Source organism: Hipposideros armiger, unplaced genomic scaffold, assembly GCF_001890085.2.
Source record: "Hipposideros armiger isolate ML-2016 unplaced genomic scaffold, ASM189008v1 scaffold_880, whole genome shotgun sequence".
Taxonomy (NCBI): domain Eukaryota; kingdom Metazoa; phylum Chordata; class Mammalia; order Chiroptera; family Hipposideridae; genus Hipposideros; species Hipposideros armiger.
The window spans coordinates 616939-638437 of NW_017732230.1; the positions used below are offsets into that span (position 1 = coordinate 616939).

Here is a 21499-nt window from a genome sequence, read left to right on the forward strand (position 1 = left end):
CATGAGCCCGAGCAGGAGCACAGGACGGGAGGGAGCCCCGGGCTGTCAGCATCACACAGCGAGGGGATGCCGAGACTCCCACCATCCGGGCTCTCTCCACACCGAGCTGCCCGGGCCCCACCTTACAGCTGGGAGGGGAGGAAGACTCAAACCCAGATCTCGGAAGTAAGGGTCTAAGTAGGGTCTTGAGCTTTTTACAATAAAGGTTAGAATACCTTGGGATACATTAAGGGGATCTGACGGTGCCCTGTGGGGTCTCTACGGGAGGGGAAACTGAGGCCCCGAAGGGGAGGAGACCCAATCCCACGGAGAGTGGAGTGACTGACAGGTGGGGTAAGATCCCCGCCTCCCAGCCCCTACCTGACCCTGAAGCCAGGGCAGCGGAGCAGGGGAGTGGGGGGGAGAGAGGTCAAGGGCAAAGTGGTCCCGGCTTTCCGGGCCTGATTTAGCCCAGCACACTCAGCCTTTGGGGAAGAGAAGGATGTGTCAGGCAGCAAGAGAAGCAGCAGGCCGGGAGGCTGTGTGGGCTGGACAGAGGGCAAGGCAGGGTCAGCGCCGGAAGCAAGGGCTCCGGGCCAGGGTGCCGTGAGAACGCAGGGCTGGGGGAGCAAGCAGAGCCTCTCCGTGAGTCCTGGGTGACGGGAGCAAAGCTCACTCAATGGCAAAGGGCTGTCCCAAGGTCAGGAGACAACAAAGCCAGCGAGACGCAGCCCCACCCCAATGTAACCCCTGAAGCAAAGCTGGACCCACAGGGGAGCCCGGCTCCGGGAGAAATGGCCCTGGCCCCATCCCGGGTCTTCTGCCCAGCTGGCCAGAGGGCTGTGGGAAGGGCCGGACAGAGGCAGGACCAGGTCTCCAGGGAGCTCAGGGAACCAAAGCCTCTTGGGGTTGCCTGTGAGGGTTAGCAGCAAAGAGGGAGAGAGAAGCAGCAGCAGCTCATTCAGCCAAGGGACGAGGAGAGAGGACACGCCAGCTGCAGCCTGACCCTACAATCGTTCAGGCCGTCCTTGCAACTCACACGTGGGCATTCGAGTCTCGGAGAGGTAGAGCCTGGCCCCAGGTTCACGCAGGGAGCCTGGGGTGAGGCTGGCTGGCCCTCCTTGCTTCCCAGCCAGACTCTGGCTCTTCGAGCACTGTGCCCCATGTCCCCTGGTCCCCTTCACATTATGGTGAAAGCAGGTGGATGCGGTGGACCAAGGGGGTGGTGGAGGGTGGCGGAATGCAGCATGGACATGGACCTCGCCTTACGCCAGGGAGGGAGAGTGCCACCCTGACCTCCGTGCCCTTGCCTGAGAGGCTGCTACAGGCTTTCCTGGGGCCAAGAGGGGTGAGGGCACCAAAGGTGAGCAGGGGAAGTGGCTGCTGCCTGGGGGGGTCCTGCTTCTGTGTCCACCTGGGCCTCGGCCGTCAGGAGGAGACGAGAACCAGCCATAGAACCAAGGCAGCTGCCACAACAGAGAATTTTGGAGGATAGAGGCCTCCACTGTCCACTAAATGCTGGATGTGTGTGGTGGGGTAGGACTTGGATATTTTAGAAGCAATTTTTTCCCGTGGCAGAAAGAAAACATCTCTGACCCCACCGCTCACCCTGGCTGCGGTGGAGACGGAGGCTGGGAAGGAGACAGGCCTTGGGCCGGCACAAGCCCAGAGTGGAGGACGCCCGGCTGCGGTGCTCTCCCAGCTGTCTCGGGGACCCGTGCCTCCACCTCCCTGTGCATGAGGCTCCCTCACGGGACTCCGTGTACCTCTTTGGCACCCCTGACCCTCAAGTCCCAGATTCTCTGAAGCTCAGCTGCCAGTGACTTGGGGACGGGACCTCCCAGAGGTCCGATGACCAGCTCCCAGGAGTGGATTCAGTACAAGTCCCAGCTGAGTCTCATGTGAAGCCCATATGGGAGACCTCGGGTCTAAGCTAGAGCCCTCTTTCTGATCTTCCTGCAGATTCCACTGACCGCTGTCCTCAGGTGAAACCAGGGGTTGAGAGGGGACCGGCCATTTGTAGGACTGAGCAGCACCGCCCCCACTCAGGGCTTGAGAGGAGAGAGTCCTGCCAGCCGCCAAGGGAAGCAGCCCCGCCCTGTCCCCAAATGCCAGGGCCCAGCTTTACCTTTTCTGATTGGCTGAGCTCCTCCTTACTCCTTAGCCTATCCCTGTGGGGGGGGTCTGGGCCCAGGCCCTCGTCTTCTAACAACTGCGCGTTCATGGTCAAGAGCCAAGCGGCCGTGCGGTCCAGGGCATTGGGGCTCACGGGTGAAGGGCCCTACAATGAAACACAGCTGTGAGGGGTTGGAGGGAGGCAGCGGGGAGAAAGGGGATGGGCGTGGTACTGGGTGAGCCATGGGACAAGTGGCTCAGAGGCACAGCAGGAAAGAAGGGGACCTTCAGCTGACTGGACACCTACAATGGCACACCTGACCCAGGAAGCTCCAACTCCCAGACGGCAGCCTGAGTCAGAGCCAAGCGTCCAGGTGGCCTCCTGAGCTGCTCTCTGCTGCCCAGGTGAGAACGGGTGAGCTGGCCTGGCAGTCCAGGCGCTCTACCCAGAGCACGTCAGTTCCACATACTACGTCAGCCCCTGGGTGACAGGAAACACGCAGGTACCCTGGCAGCTGAGCTTTGGAGGTCAGCTCAGAGCAGGAATGGGGCCTTTGGGGGACAAGTCGCCTCCTACCCTGAGTAGGGCTTTTAACAGGCTTGGAAATGGAGATGGACTGACCCTCCCTCTATCCCTGACCCAGCTGTCTCTGGGAGGACTGGCAGAGGGACCCTAAGGCCACAGTGTCCCTCGTTCACAGGATTCAGGCAGGGGCCAGTGAGGCAGGGGCCAGTGGGCCTGGGGGAGGGTTGGTGGTGTATGGCAGGCTGACGGGATGGGGCCGAATGTGGCATCCTTCAGCATGGGATGGCAGCTGGGTGCAGGTGGAGATGAAATGACGGAGAGGAGCAGCATGACACAGGTATGACAGCCCACCTGGCCGGAGAGCCCAACCCGCCCCCCACCAGCACCACTGACCTGCTTGTGCACCGCACGAGGCTTCAGCTCTGGGCTGTCGCCCTTGGAGGAGGAGGACTGCTGCCGTAGCCGGGCTCCAGGGCCAGCCCAGTCGGGGGAGGCCGACGCCAGGGTGCCGCTCGAGGGCCGTGAGTACTGCAGGGTGCTCAGCAGGTTGGGTGGCGTCCGGCCACGGGGGGCGGGCGGTGGTGGTGGGGGCGGGGGTGGCGGCTGGTCGATCCTCCGCTGGGGGCCGGCGCTGTTCTGCCGCGGCACCGTGGGCTGCCCGCCCTTCTCAGTCAGTGACATCTGCCTCCGCGCCAGCTCCCCCGGCCGTCGCCCGAGCTCCTCGGCGGCACTGCTGAAACTCCCCAGCTTGGCAGCGGCCGCCAGCTCCTCACTGTTGCTGTGGGAGCTCAGGGAGCTGTGGCCCTCAGAGCCCGAGTCGCCAAGGCCGCGGGGCGACAGTGGCAGGCCGGCAGCCATCTGGTACACGGGGTTCTGGAAGGAGAGCGGTGCCAGCAACTGGGGCCGGCCTGGTGCGCCCTCAGAGGTGCCCGGCGTGGTCGGCGTCTGGCCCGCCCGACGCACTGTGGCCAGCCCTGCCAGGTTCACCGGGGCTGCCCGGGCCGGCCATCCAGCCACCAGCTGAGCTGCAGGTGCCTGCCCGTCGGCGGCAAGGGCGTCGGGGCCCACCGGGGAGCCCGCCTCGCCGTCCAGCGTGCGGGCGTCTTGGAGGTCCACCATGGACAGGCTCTTGCCACCGTTGGCCATCTGAAGATCGGGTTCGTTGGCTTCCGAGTAACTCGAGCTGCGGGCAGGTGAGGGCTGGACCCCGGAGGACCTTGTGACAAAAAACAAGTCCTTGTTTTCGGGGGTTGGAGACGGTAACCGGGTGAAATCTATCAGACTGCAGGGAGACAAGCACACACAGGGAAAGAAGGGGGAAAAGAAGAACTGTGAATGTGGCAAGGCGGGTCCAAACCGAGAGCCCCCGCCAATCTGCCAGGCCTGGGAAGGGGACGGGGGAGGGGGAGGCTCCGGGGCAGCAAGAGGGGCAGCCCTGGGCACCAGCGGTCCAGCTGCAAAACCAAACCACAGCCTGGGCGGCTGACCCTGGCAGAAGCCACCAGCAGGACCGAGTGGCCGAGACGGCTGCTCCTGCACAGAACCTCTGCACTAGGGGCCAGCGTTGCTAGTACCAGGCCAGGCTGCTTGGCAGGCCCTCTTCCTGCTCAGCTGCATCTTGGGGTGATGGGTGCTGAGGTCTGGAGTTTTCTGGAAAATTCCCCTTAGCCAAACCCAAACCCACAATGCCGTGGCTCTCTGCTATCCAAGGGTCCTGCATGGAGAACTCGGATTTCAAAGCCTCTTCCCTCTCGCTCCTAATCAGACTGATAAACGAAGTGGGGCCGGTGAAGCATCTCCTGCAGAGCTTCCTGCTGCCGCCCCCCTTCACTGACTGGCAGGCGGGGGCTGGCGTTCATGCGAAAAACAAGGATTCAGAGGAGGATCCTCAAGGCATGACTCAGGCAGGCAGGGTCTGCACCTGCAGCGGCAGGCTGCACCGTCCCGTCCCCGGGTCTTCCAGCCTCTCCCAGGCCCCTCCCCAGGAGCCAGCTCCTAGGAAGAAGGGACAATGTGGGGGGGCTAGCCGGGCTTCGGAGGAGAGGACGTGGGGTAAAGAGGGCTCTGAGTGGGCTGGAGGCAGCAAGGACATGGGGATTTGACATGAGCTTGCGATGGGGAGTTAGAGTGGGCTTAGCCTGGGATGCAGAGAGTCCCAAGTCCCAACCGATGGGACTCAGCTGGGGCAGGCTGCGGCCACTTGGGTCACAGCACTTGTGAGCTGGGCAGCAGGGGCCGAGGGCAGCCCAGAGCAGCTGCGTGCATGGTCAGGTCTCCTCAAAACCCACGTCTCTCAGCCAAGGTGTATCCCACCCGGAGCTCAAGATTTACCTCACTTGGCAGGTTGTATGAATGAACCCCATGACTCAGAGGGACCAGAAGTGGCACCTGGTCTTTTCCTGGGCCTCCAGTCCTGCACGCCCACTCCCTAGGGTCCTGATTTCCACACCCTTGCCTGCTTAAAAGCCTGTCACTGCTGCCAGCTCTGGATGAGAACCGACACCCCCCTCTGCTGCCCCAGCCTCATCCTCACTAGCTGGTTCAAGACGGCCCCCAGTAGGGAGGGGAGTGTACGAAGGGGCATAAATGATTCAGTATAAACACCTACTTTTTTAAAAGGAATATCCTCATTTTGACATCAGCACTGGAGAACATTTGCCTCCCTCACCACTGCGTGTGTTTTATTTACACTAGCCCAGGACTAAGGGCTCAGAGTGAGGGCTGGGCCTCAACTCTCTAGTTTTCTGGGGCTCCCAGCTTCAAAGCCTTGTAGTTACCCCAGCTCCTGCTAAAAAACACATACCCCTGCACACCACTTCTGGGGATTCTGATTCAGGCCCAGAAAATACCAGACCAGGTATTTTTAACACTCTCCTGGGTAATCATCTGGAGGTATCTGAGACCAGTAATTGTTCTTCAACTAAACATGGTGTCTTTTAGGGCCAGTTGAGTGGCTCAGTTCGTTAAGAGCTCGCTCAAGAGTTGGAGCTCTGAGCAACAGCGGTTCGATGCCCAGTCCGAGCTGAGCTGCCACTAAGCTGCCAATAGGTAGCAGGATGGCTCAGCTTAAAAAAATAAAAATAAAAAAATAAACATGGTGCCTTTCTCCAGGCTTCTTTGCTAGTACCTCTACCCAGAATGCCTTTTCCATCAATGGAAATAGGTCCTAAGAAGCTCAAAACTTCAGTGCCACCTCTGCCATGCAGCTTTCCCTGATTTCGCACCCAAATGGAGGTTCACTGCTTAGGGCCTGACAACACATTTTGAGTCTCCCCTGGCTTGTTTTATAAACACCGTGTAGGTATTCTCCTCCCCAACTGAGACTGCAGGTGGTCTGTGCCGTGTCTGCACATGCAGCCCACAATGCCCCGCGCACCTGGCAGCCCTTACCCGGAGAGATCGTTCTCAATCACCATCTTCTGCAGCCCGGCCGAGATGGTGCTGCTGCCAGAGCCAGGCGTGGAGGCCAGGTCGTTGGTCCCTGCGAGCTGCCCGCTGCCTGGGGTATTCAGCGCTGTATGGACGTCCCTTAGGATCCGAGGAAGGGGCCCCAGTTTGGACACGATGCTCTGCAAAGACACAGCAAGAGGAAGGTGAGAACTGCTGGGGCCACCTGGGGAGGCTAAGCACACTGCGGCCATTGTGGTTCGAAACTGCCAAGGAGCCAGGCAGAAAGGCAGACCTTCGCTCCCATACCAGTCAGACCCGGCAAGTCTAGGGGGTGAGGGGGGTGCGTGGAGCCCAGGAATCCGCGTATTACATATTTGCCAGCTCCCCACATGTTTCTGGGATAGGGTTTGTGAGGCCCACGTGGAGACGCACTGACCTAGTCCAAGCCTTTGACCCTAGTTCATCCTACCCTGGTGGCTCCCCAGAGAGGAGAGCCCACGTGCAATCCAGACGCCCCACACCTCCCTATCCGACAGGCTTCTGGGAGGGACAGCCCCTCCAGTGTCCCCCACTCCACAGGGAGGGATGGAGCCTGACTCACTTCAACAACTGAGCCCCAATGGAGAGGGTCCAGGCATGGCGCAGACACCACACGTGCCCGTCAGACAATTAACGAATGGATGGCCAGGCACAGGGCGGCACCTGGGCCCATTTCAACTTCACTGTCACGGCTTACTGATGGTGCTAAGGATTCCGGGCTGCGGGGCTGAGCTGAGGGAAGGGAACCCTGCCTTCACCTGCTTATGCAATGGTGTCCACGTAGGACTTTGTGCAAAAAGAAAACAGGAAAACTCATGTAGTCAATAGAGCAGAGACTTGGGAGGCCAAGAGCTCAATTTCAAATCCTTGGAGGATGGTGGCCGGCACAGGGGCTGTGAGTGGTGGCAGCTGGCGTGACCGGTGCTGGCAGCAGAGGAGGAAGAGGGCCTTGGCCCTGGTTTCTATTTCCCCTCCTGTGTCTCTCGTAGCCAAAGGGCAGTGGACATAAATGACTACAGTAGCATCTGTCCGTGGTGAAACACTGGACTAACCTAAGTGTCCAGCAATAGGGGGTCGGTGAAATAAACTGCAGTCATATGACGAGACAGTCTGCGGTCATCAGAAAGGTCACAGCGACGGCAGTAGGTGCTGCCATGAAAAGACGTCCACAACAGACTGAGAAACGCATACTGCAGTGCACCCCTAAGTTCTCACTTTAACACAAATGAACAGGGAAGAGGTACTTGTGCTTGTGTATGTACTTAACACACACACAGATGTATCTACAAGCCTATACACCAGAGTGCCCTGAGGGGTCACCTCCCGGAAATCGGACAGAAGTTCCCACTTCAGCAGGAACTACTTTTGTAAGCTGGTCTCTCGGAGCCCCGGAAAGCAACAGATATCCTGGAAGTAGACTGTGGCAGGCCCAGCCCTTGCTGCCAAGAACTTGTTCACTGTGTGGGCTGGGGCTGCTGGGAATGGAGGATGGGGGGTAAAGGGGTGGGGGCAGTAGAACCGCAGGTCACACAAGGCATACTCCAGGGGACTGCAGCAATGTCACAGGGGTCTAGGGAATAACCATCTTAACTGATGGTCAAGGGCAATTCTGCAAAGGTTTGTAACTTCCTGCCTGGCACCTGAAGCTGCAGCAGTCTATCTTTTTCTTATCAGGGGCCTTGAAACGCAGTACAAGGACATTTTTGGAGAAACAGCTAAATCTGGTCACATTTCTCACAGGAAGGGAACACAGCTTCATATGTGGAATCCACCCACTCAACACCAAGTGCAGAGGCAAAGCCAAAACCCCAGTACCCAGAGTGGGCTACCCTGGCAGGTACTCGTGAAGGAACGCGGTCACCAAGGACACAGGGCCAAGGTCTCAGTGTGTGGCAACAGGCCTGGGGTGGAACCTTGGGCTCCGGCACCTAGGCAGGGCTGCTGATCTGTCCCCCACGGGAGAACCTTGCCCACCCACTGCCCCATGGGGACAAGCACCTGCTCCAGCTGGCTGACAGCCTCCCAGAGCAACGAGTGCAGGCTGGAGAGCTCGCGGCCCAGGTCAATGTAGCCCTCGAAGCCGGCTGTGTTGGAGATGGTCTCGGGGTTGGAGATCTCCAGAAGGAAGCGCTGCATGTTGGTCCACTCGTGCTCCAGGAACTGGTTCATGAACGACATGTACTCTTCCTTGCTGCCAAACCTGGACAGAACAGATGACGGTGAGCGTCCTGGGTCTGAGGAAGGGCCCAGAAAGCCAGGTCCCACCCGGGAAGCCCCCTTTTTCCGAGACACCACCTCCTCAGCTCCCATCCACTTTTGCCCACTGTGGCCAAGTCTGAAGTCATCACCGCAAACCCATGCCCTCCTCCCAGGCTCCCTCTCTGAAGTGGAGACACCACCGTTCACCAAACAGCTGAGCCAGAGGCCCGGTGCGTCACCCCTCCCCGCCCCCGCAACCGACAAGGCCTGCCGGCATCACCTTCTCATCACCCCTTGACCTTGCAGCCACTTCCTCCTGCATCACAGACACTCTCTACCCCCCAATACTTCTAGCACTTTTCTTTTAGCCGAAACCACAGCTGTGCTCCCCTCCCGTCTCTCAGCAGCCAGTCCCCCTCTCTCTAACCCCCTGCGCCTCTGCCGTCAACCCTCCAACCCCCCAGCCCTCTGCCATCAAGCTGACCTTCTCAGGACCCAGAATTGGTGAGGGCCATCCTCGCCCTCGCTTAAGGCCCACTGGTGGCTCCCACTGCCCCGCCTGGCCTTCAAGTCCCTGCTGTGCTCCTGGGTCTCGTCTCCCACTTCTCCCGGCCTGGCACTTGACAATTCGGGAATGCCACGGCACCTTGTCCCTCCAGCACACGGCCCTCCCGAGGCCTGCCCCACCTCTGCTCCTGCTGGCCTTCCATGAGCGGATAAACGCCTCGTCTAGCTGGGAGCATGTGTTCTGGGGAGTCTCCCCGTCTCCTCTCCCTGAGAGACCGTGCCGCCTCTAGCACTGCTCTGCTGCTTACTCTGCATCCGCCTCCCCCGCTTTCCTCACTGAAGTGCCGGCTCTGGAGGGCTGGGACCAGGCGTGATTCAGAGCCCTGCACAGAGGTGGCCTGGAACTGGGCTCCATCTATGCTTTGTGAATGAGCGACCGGATGACCCGGCCCTGCCATTTCCACCCCCTCGCTCTAAGGTACAGTCAAAAACACCTAAGTGCTTGACAAGCGACGACATCTCAACAGCAGGAAACAAGGACAGTCTGAATCAGCCCAAGTGCCCAACCACAGGGGACGGTCTAAGGCAATACGAGCCCTTCTCCCTTGAAGGCATATTCATTCATTTCAAAACGAGGCTTATGAATGTTAAGTACATGAGAGAATCCTGATGATAAAATAAATGTTAATTTAAAAAAGCATAAGGAAAAAATATCTTGTCTTCTCACCTTTGAAAATTAAGGAAACACACCAAAATGGCATGTACTTGCAGTAGGGGGAGGATGGGGTGGGGAAGAGATTTTACTTTGAAAAAGGGGGAGAGGAAGGACTGAGGATGATAGGGACCCAAGTAGGGCCCACTGAGCAGCCCAGCTCTGGGGCAGAAACAGCCACGGCCTGCCCCCTGCCCCCGTGGGCTCCAGCCCCGCCCCGTCTCTGCACCCGGGGGGGCCCGGTACTCACTTGGCGAAGTTGGCCAGGTTCTGGGTAACCTTGGCGATGAGGGTGAGGGTGCGGGCCGTGCGGTCATCGGGGTACTCCTGCAGCAGGTTGAAGAGTGAGGGCGACATGATGGCTGGGCACAGGAAGCGCAGAAACAGGGAGGCGCTGATGAGCCGCTCGCTGATGTCCGGCCGGCCGCGGCTGCTGCACTCCTGCCGCCACGAGGCAAACACTTCCTTCAGCTCCCGCGGGAAGACGCTGTATAGGGACAGACAAGAGTGGGCCCAGTGGTCAGGCAGCAGCCCAGGACAGGAGGGTGCTGAGCGGGGACCTGGTTCTGGGTCTGAGTTCCAACCCTGACAGCTGTGTGAGCTGGGCCCACCGCCTGAGCTCTCTAAGCCCATTGCTTTGCCATTCACCATCCACCATCTAAGGGCAGAGCTGCTGGGGGAGCTGAGAGGGCAGAGTGAGTGCTCAGCAAGCTGGAGGGGCACACACCCCAGCTCCAGTCAGGGCGACGGGCTCCCCACAAAGGGGCCCAGTGGGACAGAACACCAGCATAGAGGAGCCAGGTGTCTGTCCTAACCGCAACCGATGGTAAGAGACAGCTTCCCACCTTCCCCAGGGCTCAACTCTCCGCCCCAAACAGCAGGCATCTGGGTCTAGGGGAAGAGTGAGGAAAACACAACTGAACGAACCACTGCTCCTTGGCTCCCCTCTCGGGCTTCTGAGACTTACTCCCTTCGTTCGAGTAATGTTACAGGAAGTAGAGGTTTTCAGCACAGAGTGATCAAGAAGATGGGAAAATCCTCACCACTGGGTGAAGACACAGCTCTCTCCTTTCCAGATCGGGAGGAAAGTGGAGAGGGACTTCCCTGGGGGACCCGGTTTGTGTGGGCAGGGTCCCTAGCCCTCAGCTGGGGGGCTCTCCCCACTGGGCATCCCTAACCTGCCACAATGAGGTCCCACCACGTCCACTTCTAAGTGGCTCTCCTATCTTTTCACCCTAAAAGATGTGCCTCCCTGCTGGGGGCAGGCCGGGACCCAGTGCTGCCTGAACTCATCTATGCCGGGCTCTGTCACCAGCTCCGGGTGCTCCGACCAAGTGCCTGGTCCTTCTTTATCCTTCTACTGAGAACAAGGCCTGCCCTGCCCTGCCCGTCTCACCGGGCCATCTTAAGGCTGAGACTCCAAGGCTGTCAGAGACCTTTTGCCCAACAAGCCCAGCACCCTGCCCGGCAGGCTGGCGGCAGGGAGTGTGGTGAGTACAGAGGCACGGCTAGAGAGAAAGTGAGGGCGGGCAGCCTTTGGTCTGGGTCGCTGAAGTGCCTGGCACAGGACTGGGCAGGGGGCAAGCACGGAGTGAGGGCATCTACCGATGGACTCATCCAGAACTGAGGTGCCTCTGGGCCTCTGACAAACACCAGAAAGAGGAAATGGAAAGTGTCCATGGATGTTTCCCTGTGTCCCACACCCGGCCCGCCCTGGGAACAGCAGGGCGACTGTGCAAACACAGGCTGGCCCCAGGGTGGAGCGTGTGTTCCCAGAGAGGTCAAGTCCCTCTGATCACTCCTCCACCCCCAGTGCCAGGGGCCATTTGTGACCCCCAGCCCAGGGGCTAAGCAGGCCCCAGGGTAGCACCTTATGCAGCCCAGGGGCAGAGGGACCTGGGCAGTGGGGCACCCGCCCCACTGGCTCTAGCCATTCCCTCTGCTCCCTCCCCAGCGCTGTCGCTCACCGAGCAGGCCTGTGGCTGCTTGTCTTTGTGGGCAGCAGACCATTCCCGGGGTCCCTGTGTGTTCAGACCCTGAGCTGGTGGATGTGCCCCCCAGGGTGCTCCAGCACGTGGAGGAAACGGATTCAGACACAGGCACAATCCCACTCCGATGGAATCACAGCTGGACAGAGGGAGCCCAGGAGGGAGGGGTGAGCTGACTGTATCTGGTGACATGAAGGGGGCCATAGGTGGGAGCCAGGCGTAAGGCCTTCAAGCAGGAAGAAAAGGAGTGAGACAAAAGAAAGGAATAAGGTATGGCTGTGGGTGAGGTTGTGGGGTCAGGAGTGGGGCTCAAGTGGCAGTGGGATGCAGGTCCTGAGCTGGAGCAGTGACCAAGGAGAAAACATGGGCAGCACCTCCAACGTGAAAATAGCCCCGCTGCTTGGAGCTGGCAGCAAGTCCCTACCTGAACAGCCAGGCACGTCACACCGTAAGGAGGCTGTACCCCGCACTAAGTCAGATGGCCACCAGGAGCAGGCAGGCGCCTGGGACGTTAGCCTTGTAGGAAGTGGTCCAGGGACTGATTCTGGCCCTGACTGCGGTCCTGTCTGAGCAGCCCACCCCGCACACCCTGCTCCTCTCTGGGACTGGCAGCCTGCAGACCTCTGTTCTACTCAAAGCCCAGTTCTTTCTTCTCTGTTCTCTTCCAGTCCAGGCAGGAGGCCTGCCCGCTGTCCAGGCACCACACAAGCCTCCACTGGGCCCGATCACAAGCCTCTGATGAGAGCATCGAGCTAGGGACAGACGAGGGGTTAAGCCATCCACCCACCCGGGCGGGGGCCCAGCAGGGCCTTGTCAGTGTCACCCTCTGTGCAGCCCTATCACCTACAACAGTGCTGGGCACAGAGGGCGCTCACTAATAAACGTGCAGTGGACTGCCATCATGTCCAAACTCTTCACACTGTACAAACCATGTCCTGCATATATTCTGGAACATTCCCTCATTATCTGAGAGCCCCAAAAGGACCAGCCTCGCAACCCAGCAAGATTCTGCAGGGTCAGGCAGAAGGTGGGTTCCACCCAGAGCCGTCACTGTGCAGCCGAGGCTGCAGGTGTGTCACCCTCTCCTTAGAGCCTCAGCTCTCATTTATAAGTCAGGCACAAGGGAACAGAGCCCCTCACTGAGCTGCTTGAGTGAGAACAGCACACACACCTAGTGCAGTGCCTGGCACACTGTGGACACCCCAGCAGAGGACGACGGGTCGGACGCTGGGGTGGGAAGGCCCTGGGGCAGCACTGACCAGTAAGAGTTGATGATCTTGCAGAAGGCCAGTTCGCAGCACATCTTGAGGTTGCTCTGGTGCTCGGGGAGGTCGGCGGCTGAGCACTTGCTTGGGTCCACTTCGCAGTTCTCGTCTGACTCATACAACGCTTTGATGAACTCACCTGTGGCCGGGAGGGCAGGGAGTGGGCAGTGAGGACCTTGTGGGCACTCCCCACCCTCTGCCCACCTGCCAGCCTGTACCCTTCCTACCTAGCGCATCCTGCAGGTACTTCTGGCCCACCAGCTTGAGGTACTCCTCGATGGCCTTGGTGGCCAGCGTGTTCTCCCGGAAGATGAGGTGCTCGTTGTCCCCACAGCGGTCCACCTCCGACATCATCAGGTCCGTCAGGAAGTCCTGCGGGGGTAGGCAGTGAGGAGAGTGGACCTGAGCAGGCCTGGCAGGTGGGATCCTAGGATTCCAGACCTGCTCCCTGGCTAGGAGAAGCCCCTGCTTCTCACGGCTGCTCTATTGTCAAGCAGCTGGTGCCCACCCATGGGGGCTACCAGGGGGTGAAGCCAGGGCAACCTGGTGAGGGGAGAAGCCTAAGCACTGGTGTCATCAGAGCTGGGTCCAAGGATCGGGGAGGCAGGCCTGGGCAAAAGCGTGCCACATGGACACAAGCTCCCCACACCATGGTCAGACCAGCTGGACTCCACTCCCTGTTCAGCCCTGTCCAGGCCTGGCAGGGTGAACAGAGCAGGAGTACCCCAACCACAGGTGCCATAGAGGGTAGAGGGGGTACCCTCTCTCCATTGTACAAGCAACTGCCACTATCTACCTGTTGCTCTGATGGCGTCTCCCATACCAGACACAGACTCGTTCTGTGTGGTCCTCAGAGAAGGACGGGGAGAGGCAGAGGCTGGCCAGCTGCCCCGAAAGGCAGTGAGCCAGTGCTTCAATGGTGAGAGCAGGGGCTGGGGTGGGCAGGTCGGGGAAACACTGGTCGCCTGGCAAACCCAGGGCACTGGCTTCTCACTGCTGTGGGTCCCAGACTTCTCTGGAGGGCAGCTGTCAAGCCGTCAGTCCGATAGGCAGGGTCGTGGGAAGACCCCGGGAGGGAGCCTGAGCCCACACCTTCCCTCCTGAGTGGAAGGCTGTGCAGGGAACCTGCTGCACCTGCCCAGGTGGGAACTCCCTCCCTCCAGAGTCCCCGTCTCCTCTCACCCGCAGCCAACCTTGTGATTTGGGGAAAAGTCAGAGACCCAGGGGAGGTGAAGGTCAGGACAGGGGCCACCTCGCAGGGAGGCTGCCAGGTGGCCGGCATGGGGCAGGGTTTTTGCTGCACAACTTTGGGTCCCTCTGACATCACAAGTGGCTCCTGAAACAGAACTGAGCTCTAGGCCCAGGAGACGGCCAAAGGAGGGACAGGAGGGGCTGAGAGAGCTGTCAGTGGCCTCTCTGGGGACCACACAGCCTAAGGAGCCCTTCCTGACCTACAGGTGATGTGTAGGGTCCCCTTCTCCGAACATACAGAGGCAGAGGCAAATACTGCACAGGGCCCTGCTCACACCCATGGGCCTCCCTGAACTCCTGGGGTGGGTGCTGGGCCCAGGCTGGGATGAAGAACTCTCCTTAGAGCTAGGACCCAACAAGGGGAACAGGCACAGAACAGGAAAGCGACCTGTCCACAGCCACACAGATACCTGGGGCAGACTTGGCCCAAGTCTCCTGCTCCCAGGCCCCGTTCCTCCTGGGTTGCACCAAGGGGAGAGGGGATGGCAGGGAGAAGTCCAAGGACAGGGATGCTGAAAAGCCACAGCCCAAGAGAGCGGACCTGCGGAGGGCAGTATGGACTTCACCCCTGGACTGCCGGCCCCGTGTCAAATGCTCTGCCCCCGACCAAGAACACCCTATCAGTTCCCAAGTTCTCTGAACAGAGGGCGAGCTCACACGCACGTCACCCCAGCAGCGTAAGTTACTTTTTTTCCTTCCGCCTATTGCACCCCTCACCCCACGGGGGAGTCTGAGGCCTAGCTTCCACCTCCCTCTGCAATGAGCACCTCGATTCACTTCTTGTCTCAGCTGGGAACTCTGAATGCAAAGGTCTCTTCAGATTGGAGACGGCTTCCCAGGCCAGCCCAGTGCTCGGGAGCCAGGTACTAAAAGAACAGACACTATAGCAGAAAACAGCCCTGCTCGAGCCCCGTGTCCCCCCTGCTCCCTCTCTGGGGCCAGGCCTTCCTGGATTCACTGTTTCCCAGTACCATTCCCAATGCTGACCAGACAATTAAGGACAGTGCAGCCAGAGGTCCCACTCGCAGCCTGGCCCAGGCAGGCCTGAAGGCTGGAGGCGCGGGAAGGTGATGGTCTGACGACATGGAGGAGACCGAGTGGCCCCCCGCCCCCATGGAGCCTCGCTGAGAAAGTTCCTCTCCCTGGTCCCGCACATGCTGCACACCCCAAGTCCAAAAGGGGCAGTGGGGCTCTGAGGGCAGAAAGGAGGCCAGGGACTTCCAGCCACGGCCTCTCCTCTCCAGGGCTTCAGGGAACAGGTAAAAGGTTAGGGACACCCCCGATGGAGTCATGCACCCTGGGATCTGCCCTGAGGACCCGAGGCCCGGCCCCCAACCTGTGCCTCCCCTGATCCCAGGCCGAGGGACCCTGACACAGGGCAGACCTCACCCTCACCACAGGCCACTCAGCTCTCAAACCTCACCATGTCGAGAGGGCAAAGGCTCAACTCCTGAGGCCAGCACGCAAGCCCTTCTGCAACATGGATGGATGGCCCCATGTCCAATCCCCTGCTCCACTGTGCCCCCCTCAGGCGGCTCCCCTGCGGGAAGGAGCAGGGTGCCGAGGCGGAAGGGCCACCTTTGAGGCCACAGAGCCGCGCTCCCCTGTGCTGGACAGGAAGGTGGTGGGGGGCCTTCCTGAAGGAGCCCGCCTGTCTCTGAACAAGGTGGGTGGGGGCTGAGGCGTGGCACGGCCTGGCAGGGAGTGGACGGAGGTGAGGAGGGGACAGCTGGTCCACTCCGGCCCTGCAGTGGGTCCTGCCTGGATGGTTTTAGACAAGTCCTGTTTCTGTGGGCTCAGGCTGGGAACAACTGTACCCATGGCTGGCTGACCGCCGAATGGCCGTAAGAGTGACCGTATGTGTGAATCTGTGTCTGGGTGTGAGAGAAGGGTGAGGCTGGGGCTGTGCCAGTGGCTATACCCTGGTGGTCACCAGTTGGGGATGTCAACCAAATTAAGCACTTCACTGGACATGTGTCAGGGTCACTGGGGCTCCTGTGCTGGGAGAGGCTGGCCCCGTGACCTGCTCCCCTTGAGCCTCGGGGACCAGCCCTCTGGGGTAAAGGGGGAGCCCCTAAGACCCACTTCCTAAGTGCAAGCTGCCGTCCCATCCAGAGGCTCCATACCTGTGCCTCAGTGATCAGCTGAACCAGGGGGCAGGAGCATGAAGACCCCCACCCCCCACCCCCCACTCCATGACACAACTCTTGGGTTCAGGGGGCCCGCCTGGCTGTGACCTCAGCAGGCCTTCCCCAGGTGCACGCGGCGAGGGGAGCCCGCTCTGGGCTTGCACACGCACCTTCACCTTGCCCGTGCTCTGCAGGATGTGGACCAGGGCCGACGCCATCTCCTCCTTGGTCTTGGCACTGAGGATGGGCTCGAGGGCTGCGCAGAGCCCCAGGTAGTGGTTGGTGATGTGCTCGGCGAACTCCTTGTACATCTCCATGGGCAGGATGGTGATGGTCTGGTAACGCGCCTTGATGCGGATCATGGGCCCGGGGCCCTTGCCGCTCTTGGGGTTGGGCGTCACCACCTGATACCACTTCTCCACGAACTGCCGCCCGGCCACCGAGGCGGCGGGCAGGCTCACCAGCCCCAGGTAACTGTTGCGCTCCTTTTTCTTCTTCTTGTCCGTCTCCCGGTACAGGTGGACGGTGACGGTGCGCAGGGGCGGCAGGTTGTGGAACTCGAAGTGCTCGCCCCAGAAGACATTGTCTGTCTTGAGCTTGCCCGTGGTGCGGGCGTAGAGCACGTCATCCAGGCACAGCTCGCACAGGTACTTCTTCTTGGCTGGCAGGTCCTTGGCCTCGATCACCCACAGCTTCAGGACGTGCTCCACACGCCGGCTGTTGTCCTGCACACGCACAAGAGGAACTGTGGTCACTGGGGGGCCGGCTCCCTGCCACCACCCAGCCCAGAGCTGTAGAGAGCTCAGATCTGGGGGACCCTGGAGGGTGGTGGGGAGGGCCCAGGCCGATGGGGTGGGGGTGGGCCAGGGGCAGCTGTGGGGTCTGATGGTGTGACACGGGGTTGGATCTCTGCTCTGCCTCGTACCAGCTTGCTAACCTTGGGCACTGACTTAATCTGAGCCTCAGTTCCCTTTTCTACAGAACAGGAATAACTAGTGAGAGAGGAAGTGAGAGGTTCACACAGTGCTTGCCACACAGCAGGCCACTGTGCGGCTTATTAGTTCTTCTGTCAAGTCGCCTAAGAGGTGACCACTGCTGAGGCGCCTTCTGTGCTGATGCTACAGTGACCGGGACTCAGCCCAGTCCCTCAGGTCGGCCAGGGAGGCAGACACAGAAACAGGTGGTTACAGGTGGGGTCCCATGAACCCGAAGCGGGAGGCCCAGGGGGCAGTGGAAATACAGAAACACAGAGGAGGTCACCAGCCTGGGGTGGTGGTGTTCACCCGGACGACGGGACAGATGTCTAAGCTGGAGCTGGATGGGTGAGTAGGAATTGGCTAGAGGGTACGGGGGACAGGCAGGATGCCAGCACCCACCTCCCCAATAGCCTGATACTCGGTTGTCTGGCCCAGCCTCCTGTGTGTAGCTTCAAGGACCGAGGTCGACAGCACCTGAGTCAGTCTGGCCAACTCGAACCCCTCTTCCAGGACCCAACCCTCCTGCCCATCTGGGCCCCGTCTCCACGCGGCTACTCCCACCCCCCATCCCAGCCCACACCAGAGATCCCTGCCGCTGCTCCCTCACGTCGGAGTCTGTGCTTCTGCTTTGAGTCTAACCTCAATCCCCCCGACCTGGGTGAGAGGGGGCACAGGCTTACCTTGTTGGGGTGCACCGCTCGCCGCAGGTTCTCCATCCACTTATCCCGCTCGGCTGCTGACCGGCAGGAGAAGCACTTGCTTCCTGATGACGTTGTCACCTGTGGGGGACAGACAGGACAGTGTCACAGGAAGGGGTACACAGCAAGGCTGGGCACAGCAGAGACCTCTGGGGCTTGCGGGGCTTTGGCCGCCAGGTCTGCAGCATGAGCTCAGGCAGGAGGCAGGGCAAGGCTCAGAATGACCCGTGTGTCACATCTGCAGGTGGTGCACTGAGGTCACTGTCCCAAAGCAAGTCAGTGACACGGTGGCCCAGCCCTGCACCAGCTGGTGTCTGTCCTGGTGCTTCACTCCTGCCTCAGCGCCCTCTGTCCTCAGGACATTATCTTTCTGAGTCCAACCTCACTCTCCCGGAGATGGGAATGGAGAAGGCTTGGGGGGCCTCCTCGGGCTCCAGGACAGTGTTTAACCCGAGTCTCCCTCTTGAGGGGGAGCCACAGGCACCAAGGACAGGACCATGCGGGGGGGCGCAAGGACCACCTCAGTCCTCAGCTGACACCTTTTGACAGCTCTCTTTTGCCAAGTGACAGTGACAACAATGATGGTCACAGACACTTAACATGTTGGAGGCCAGACTGGAGAAATGAGAACTGGGCTGTCGGGGTGTGCTGGGCCCTGGGGTCCTCCTGCCTGGAACCCTTACCCTCCCCTCGCGGTGGGACTCTGGCTCCTCCTCCCGGCTCCTCCAGGCGACGGAGCCCAAATAGCTCCTACTCTGTCCCACGGTCCCCGGCACCACGCCAAGAGCTCTGCAGTGGGGAGCCAGGCTTCTTATCCAGCCATTCAAGCGCCCGCACAAGCCACCGCACCCCCTGCTATGGACAAGCGCCAGGCACCATCTTCAGCCCGTTGCAGGCAAAGAGGTCAGAGCCCACATGGAGCCCACGGGACCAGGAGCCTTGAACCAGAAACAGTAGGCACGGGGATGGGGCGCATTCCACTCTTTCCCTGGGGCTGGGGTGCTGGGAGGTTGCCACACTAGTCCCCAAATGGCTGATTTTCATTACCAGGCCCACTCCTCTATCAGAGAGCTCCCCTAATTATGCAAGATCTTTGTGGGTGGGAGTGAGGGGTGAGGTGGGAAGAGAATATGAATAATGACAGAAGTGATCAGGAACTCCCAGGAACACCTGCGACATTCATGGCTTGGCCTGAGGCGTGTTCTGTGACCTGACATCTTGCCCTCTCTGAGCCTCAGGTTCCCCATCTATAGTGAGGGACTGGACAGGTGACCCCCAGATATAGCCCGCCAGGTTGAGCTGCTGCCTTCTCCTTGCTCTCAAACCTTGTGTCACAGGATGCTAGGGCAGGAAAGGTTCTGGCTCGCTTTACAGGGGGAGACCGGGCCAGAAAAGGGGGCCCTCTCTACCACCCCACACTGAATTTGTGGGGTTTGTAAGGAGGGTGTGCAGGCTCAAGACACAAGCCCTAGGGCTTGAGCAATTCCACATAAGCTTTCACCCCCTTTCACCCCCGGGGGTCCTCTTGCCCTCACCAGCGTGGAGGATAGAGCTGGTCCATCTCAGGGAGCCCACAGAAAAGGAACGAAGCTCCCCACCTCCCAGCTCCACCTGGTCTCTTAGGAGCCAAAAGTTGTGAGCAGATTCTAGCCAATGTCCTAAAGCTGAGGTCACCAAGAACTCCAGAAGGGTATCTGGAGGAGACCTGGCCTGGCCGGGAGAGGCTGCTGGCATCCGCCAGCCCCGAGCTGACCCACCTCGAAGCAGTAGTCCTGGCCCAGGAGGCTGCTGTGCACAGGCTTGATCACAACGTCGTCCTCCATGCTGAGGTCCAGCGCGTCCACCGCGCTGCTGGGGCTGAGCAGGGATTCGTGGGAGCGAGACTCTTTCAGCCTCGGCATCAGATGGGACCTGGGGGTGAACAGCGGGTGTGTCAGGCAGGGCCTGCGGTTCCCCTCCCTTGCCCTGTCCCCTCCCTTCCCATCTCTTCCAGGAAGCTGCCCAGACCCCCTAGCAGGAGGCAATCACTCCCCTCTCAACTCCCACCATCCTTTTCATCTCAAGGCAGAACTTGGGCGGAGGGGACATTGTGGAGGTGGTGTCACAGAGACCCATTATCAGTCCCTTTGCCCACTGCAGGACTCTGGGTAAATGGTTCAGCCTCTAAGGGAGCAAGTGGCTTAGGATGACGCCACCAACTGAGGAGTTGAAAGTCAGCATTGAGTGCAGGGTAGGGTCTGGCCTGACTCCTAAGCAAACTCAGAGACCCACGGGAAAGAGCTGACCCCACCGGACAGCCTTCACCACCCCGCTCTCCCTCAGCCCTGGTCCCCATCCAAGGCCAGAGCAGTCACCCATTCGTCCAGAATGTCACTGCCAACAAAGCCCTTTCTCATACACCATCCCACTCCATCTCCAGCCCCACTTGAGGCAGGAAAACCAAAGGGACCTCTGGTGCACCCCTTTTACAGATGAGGCGAGTGTGGCTCAAAATGGAAGGGATGTAGCCATCTGCACAGTACCCAAGATGCCGAGACTCAAGCAGGGTCCATGTGCCAGGGGTTGGGGGCCCAGGCCAGCGTCAGTGGGCCCAACACAGGCACAAAGAGCAGAGGTAGTGGACATCGCCTGGTGCCCAAGTGGAGCCCGAACCGGGACTAGCTGGCAGACTTGGGCTCACTGCTCACCTGCGTTGTGGTTCTGTGCAAATTGCTGCCCCTCTCTGAGCCTGGGTTTCCTCAGCACATCACACAGAAATCACCTCATATGGCATCTGCACCGGTGTGTGGCAGGGTCTACCTCAGAGAGGTGGATGTCCCTTTCCAGAACCCACAGCACACAGCAGTGCCCACTGGAGCCCCCAGGAGCTGGCATGGAACCCACCCTGGGCTTAGCTCACCCAGTCCTTCTTCCCCCAGTCCCTCTGCCTTTCAGCTCCTGGCCTCCAATGATCCAAGGCTCAGTCCATCATTCTCTCCAAAGACCCTACCTCAGGCCAGTGAGGCCTGGCAGGGTCAGCACGCTTCCCCGCAGGGCACACACCCTGTAACCCACTTCCATGACCAGCAGGGGTAAAGGGGGCTAAAATCACTATGTGTAGGTTCAGGAATCCAGAGGCAAGTGGAAGGGCCCTACCTAGAGGGCCTCACAGACTGACAGAGGCTACCTTCCACCCCCAAACTCCACATCTCCATGGCAACAGCCCATGGAGTCCTGTGCTAGGCACTGCCTGGGAGTCAGTGCTGAACTGGGACCCCAGCCCTTGGGGACCCCACAGCCCAGCCCAAGAGACCCAGTCAGTCTCCCCCCAGCTGCTCCCTATGCCTAGCACAAAGCTGGCACATGGCAGGGCTCAGATCACTTGAGCTGCTTGATGCCCTCAGGCAGGACTTCTGAAAGCTCTCGAGGAATGAAGACACAGGCTGACATCAGGTTAGGACCAACCCAAAGCTCCGCATGGAGCTTCTCAGTGAGGCCCAAGCCCACTGGCATCACAGCTGGGCTGCCCCTGGTCTTCCAGAACCCTCTCTCTAGGAGGCAGCACTTCACACACATCACTGTGGCCTAGCACGTCACCCCATGCTAGGTGCCCACAGGCTCTCCCCTTGACAGCCCTCCAGGCCCTGCTCCAATGGCTGTCCCCTCCCCCATCACAGCACTAACCAATGCCATGGGTGAGTCTGCCATCCCCTTTGTCCAGACTCAACCCTGGGCCGCCCACCTC

General features: G+C 60.1%; 1 protein-coding gene across 9 annotated transcripts in view; it reads right to left on the reverse strand.

Annotated features, from left to right (window-relative positions):
- The window catches only part of DAB2IP (DAB2 interacting protein), a 104386-nt gene that overhangs the window by 9468 nt on the left and 73419 nt on the right, over window positions 1-21499 (reverse strand). For 7 of the 9 annotated variants that reach the window (XM_019630008.1, XM_019630013.1, XM_019630010.1 and 4 more), the window contains 10 exons: window positions 19533-19686; window positions 17758-17856; window positions 16271-16825; window positions 12948-13092; window positions 12715-12859; window positions 9718-9954; window positions 8048-8249; window positions 6011-6189; window positions 3014-3902; window positions 2108-2260 (listed from right to left, as the gene is read on the reverse strand). In XM_019630008.1, the coding sequence (XP_019485553.1) occupies window positions 2108-2260; window positions 3014-3902; window positions 6011-6189; window positions 8048-8249; window positions 9718-9954; window positions 12715-12859; window positions 12948-13092; window positions 16271-16825; window positions 17758-17856; window positions 19533-19686 (2758 nt within the window). The remainder of the gene's footprint in view (window positions 1-2107; window positions 2261-3013; window positions 3903-6010; window positions 6190-8047; window positions 8250-9717; window positions 9955-12714; window positions 12860-12947; window positions 13093-16270; window positions 16826-17757; window positions 17857-19532; window positions 19687-21499) is intronic. The other 2 variants (XM_019630009.1, XM_019630012.1) reach the window with 2 other exon arrangements.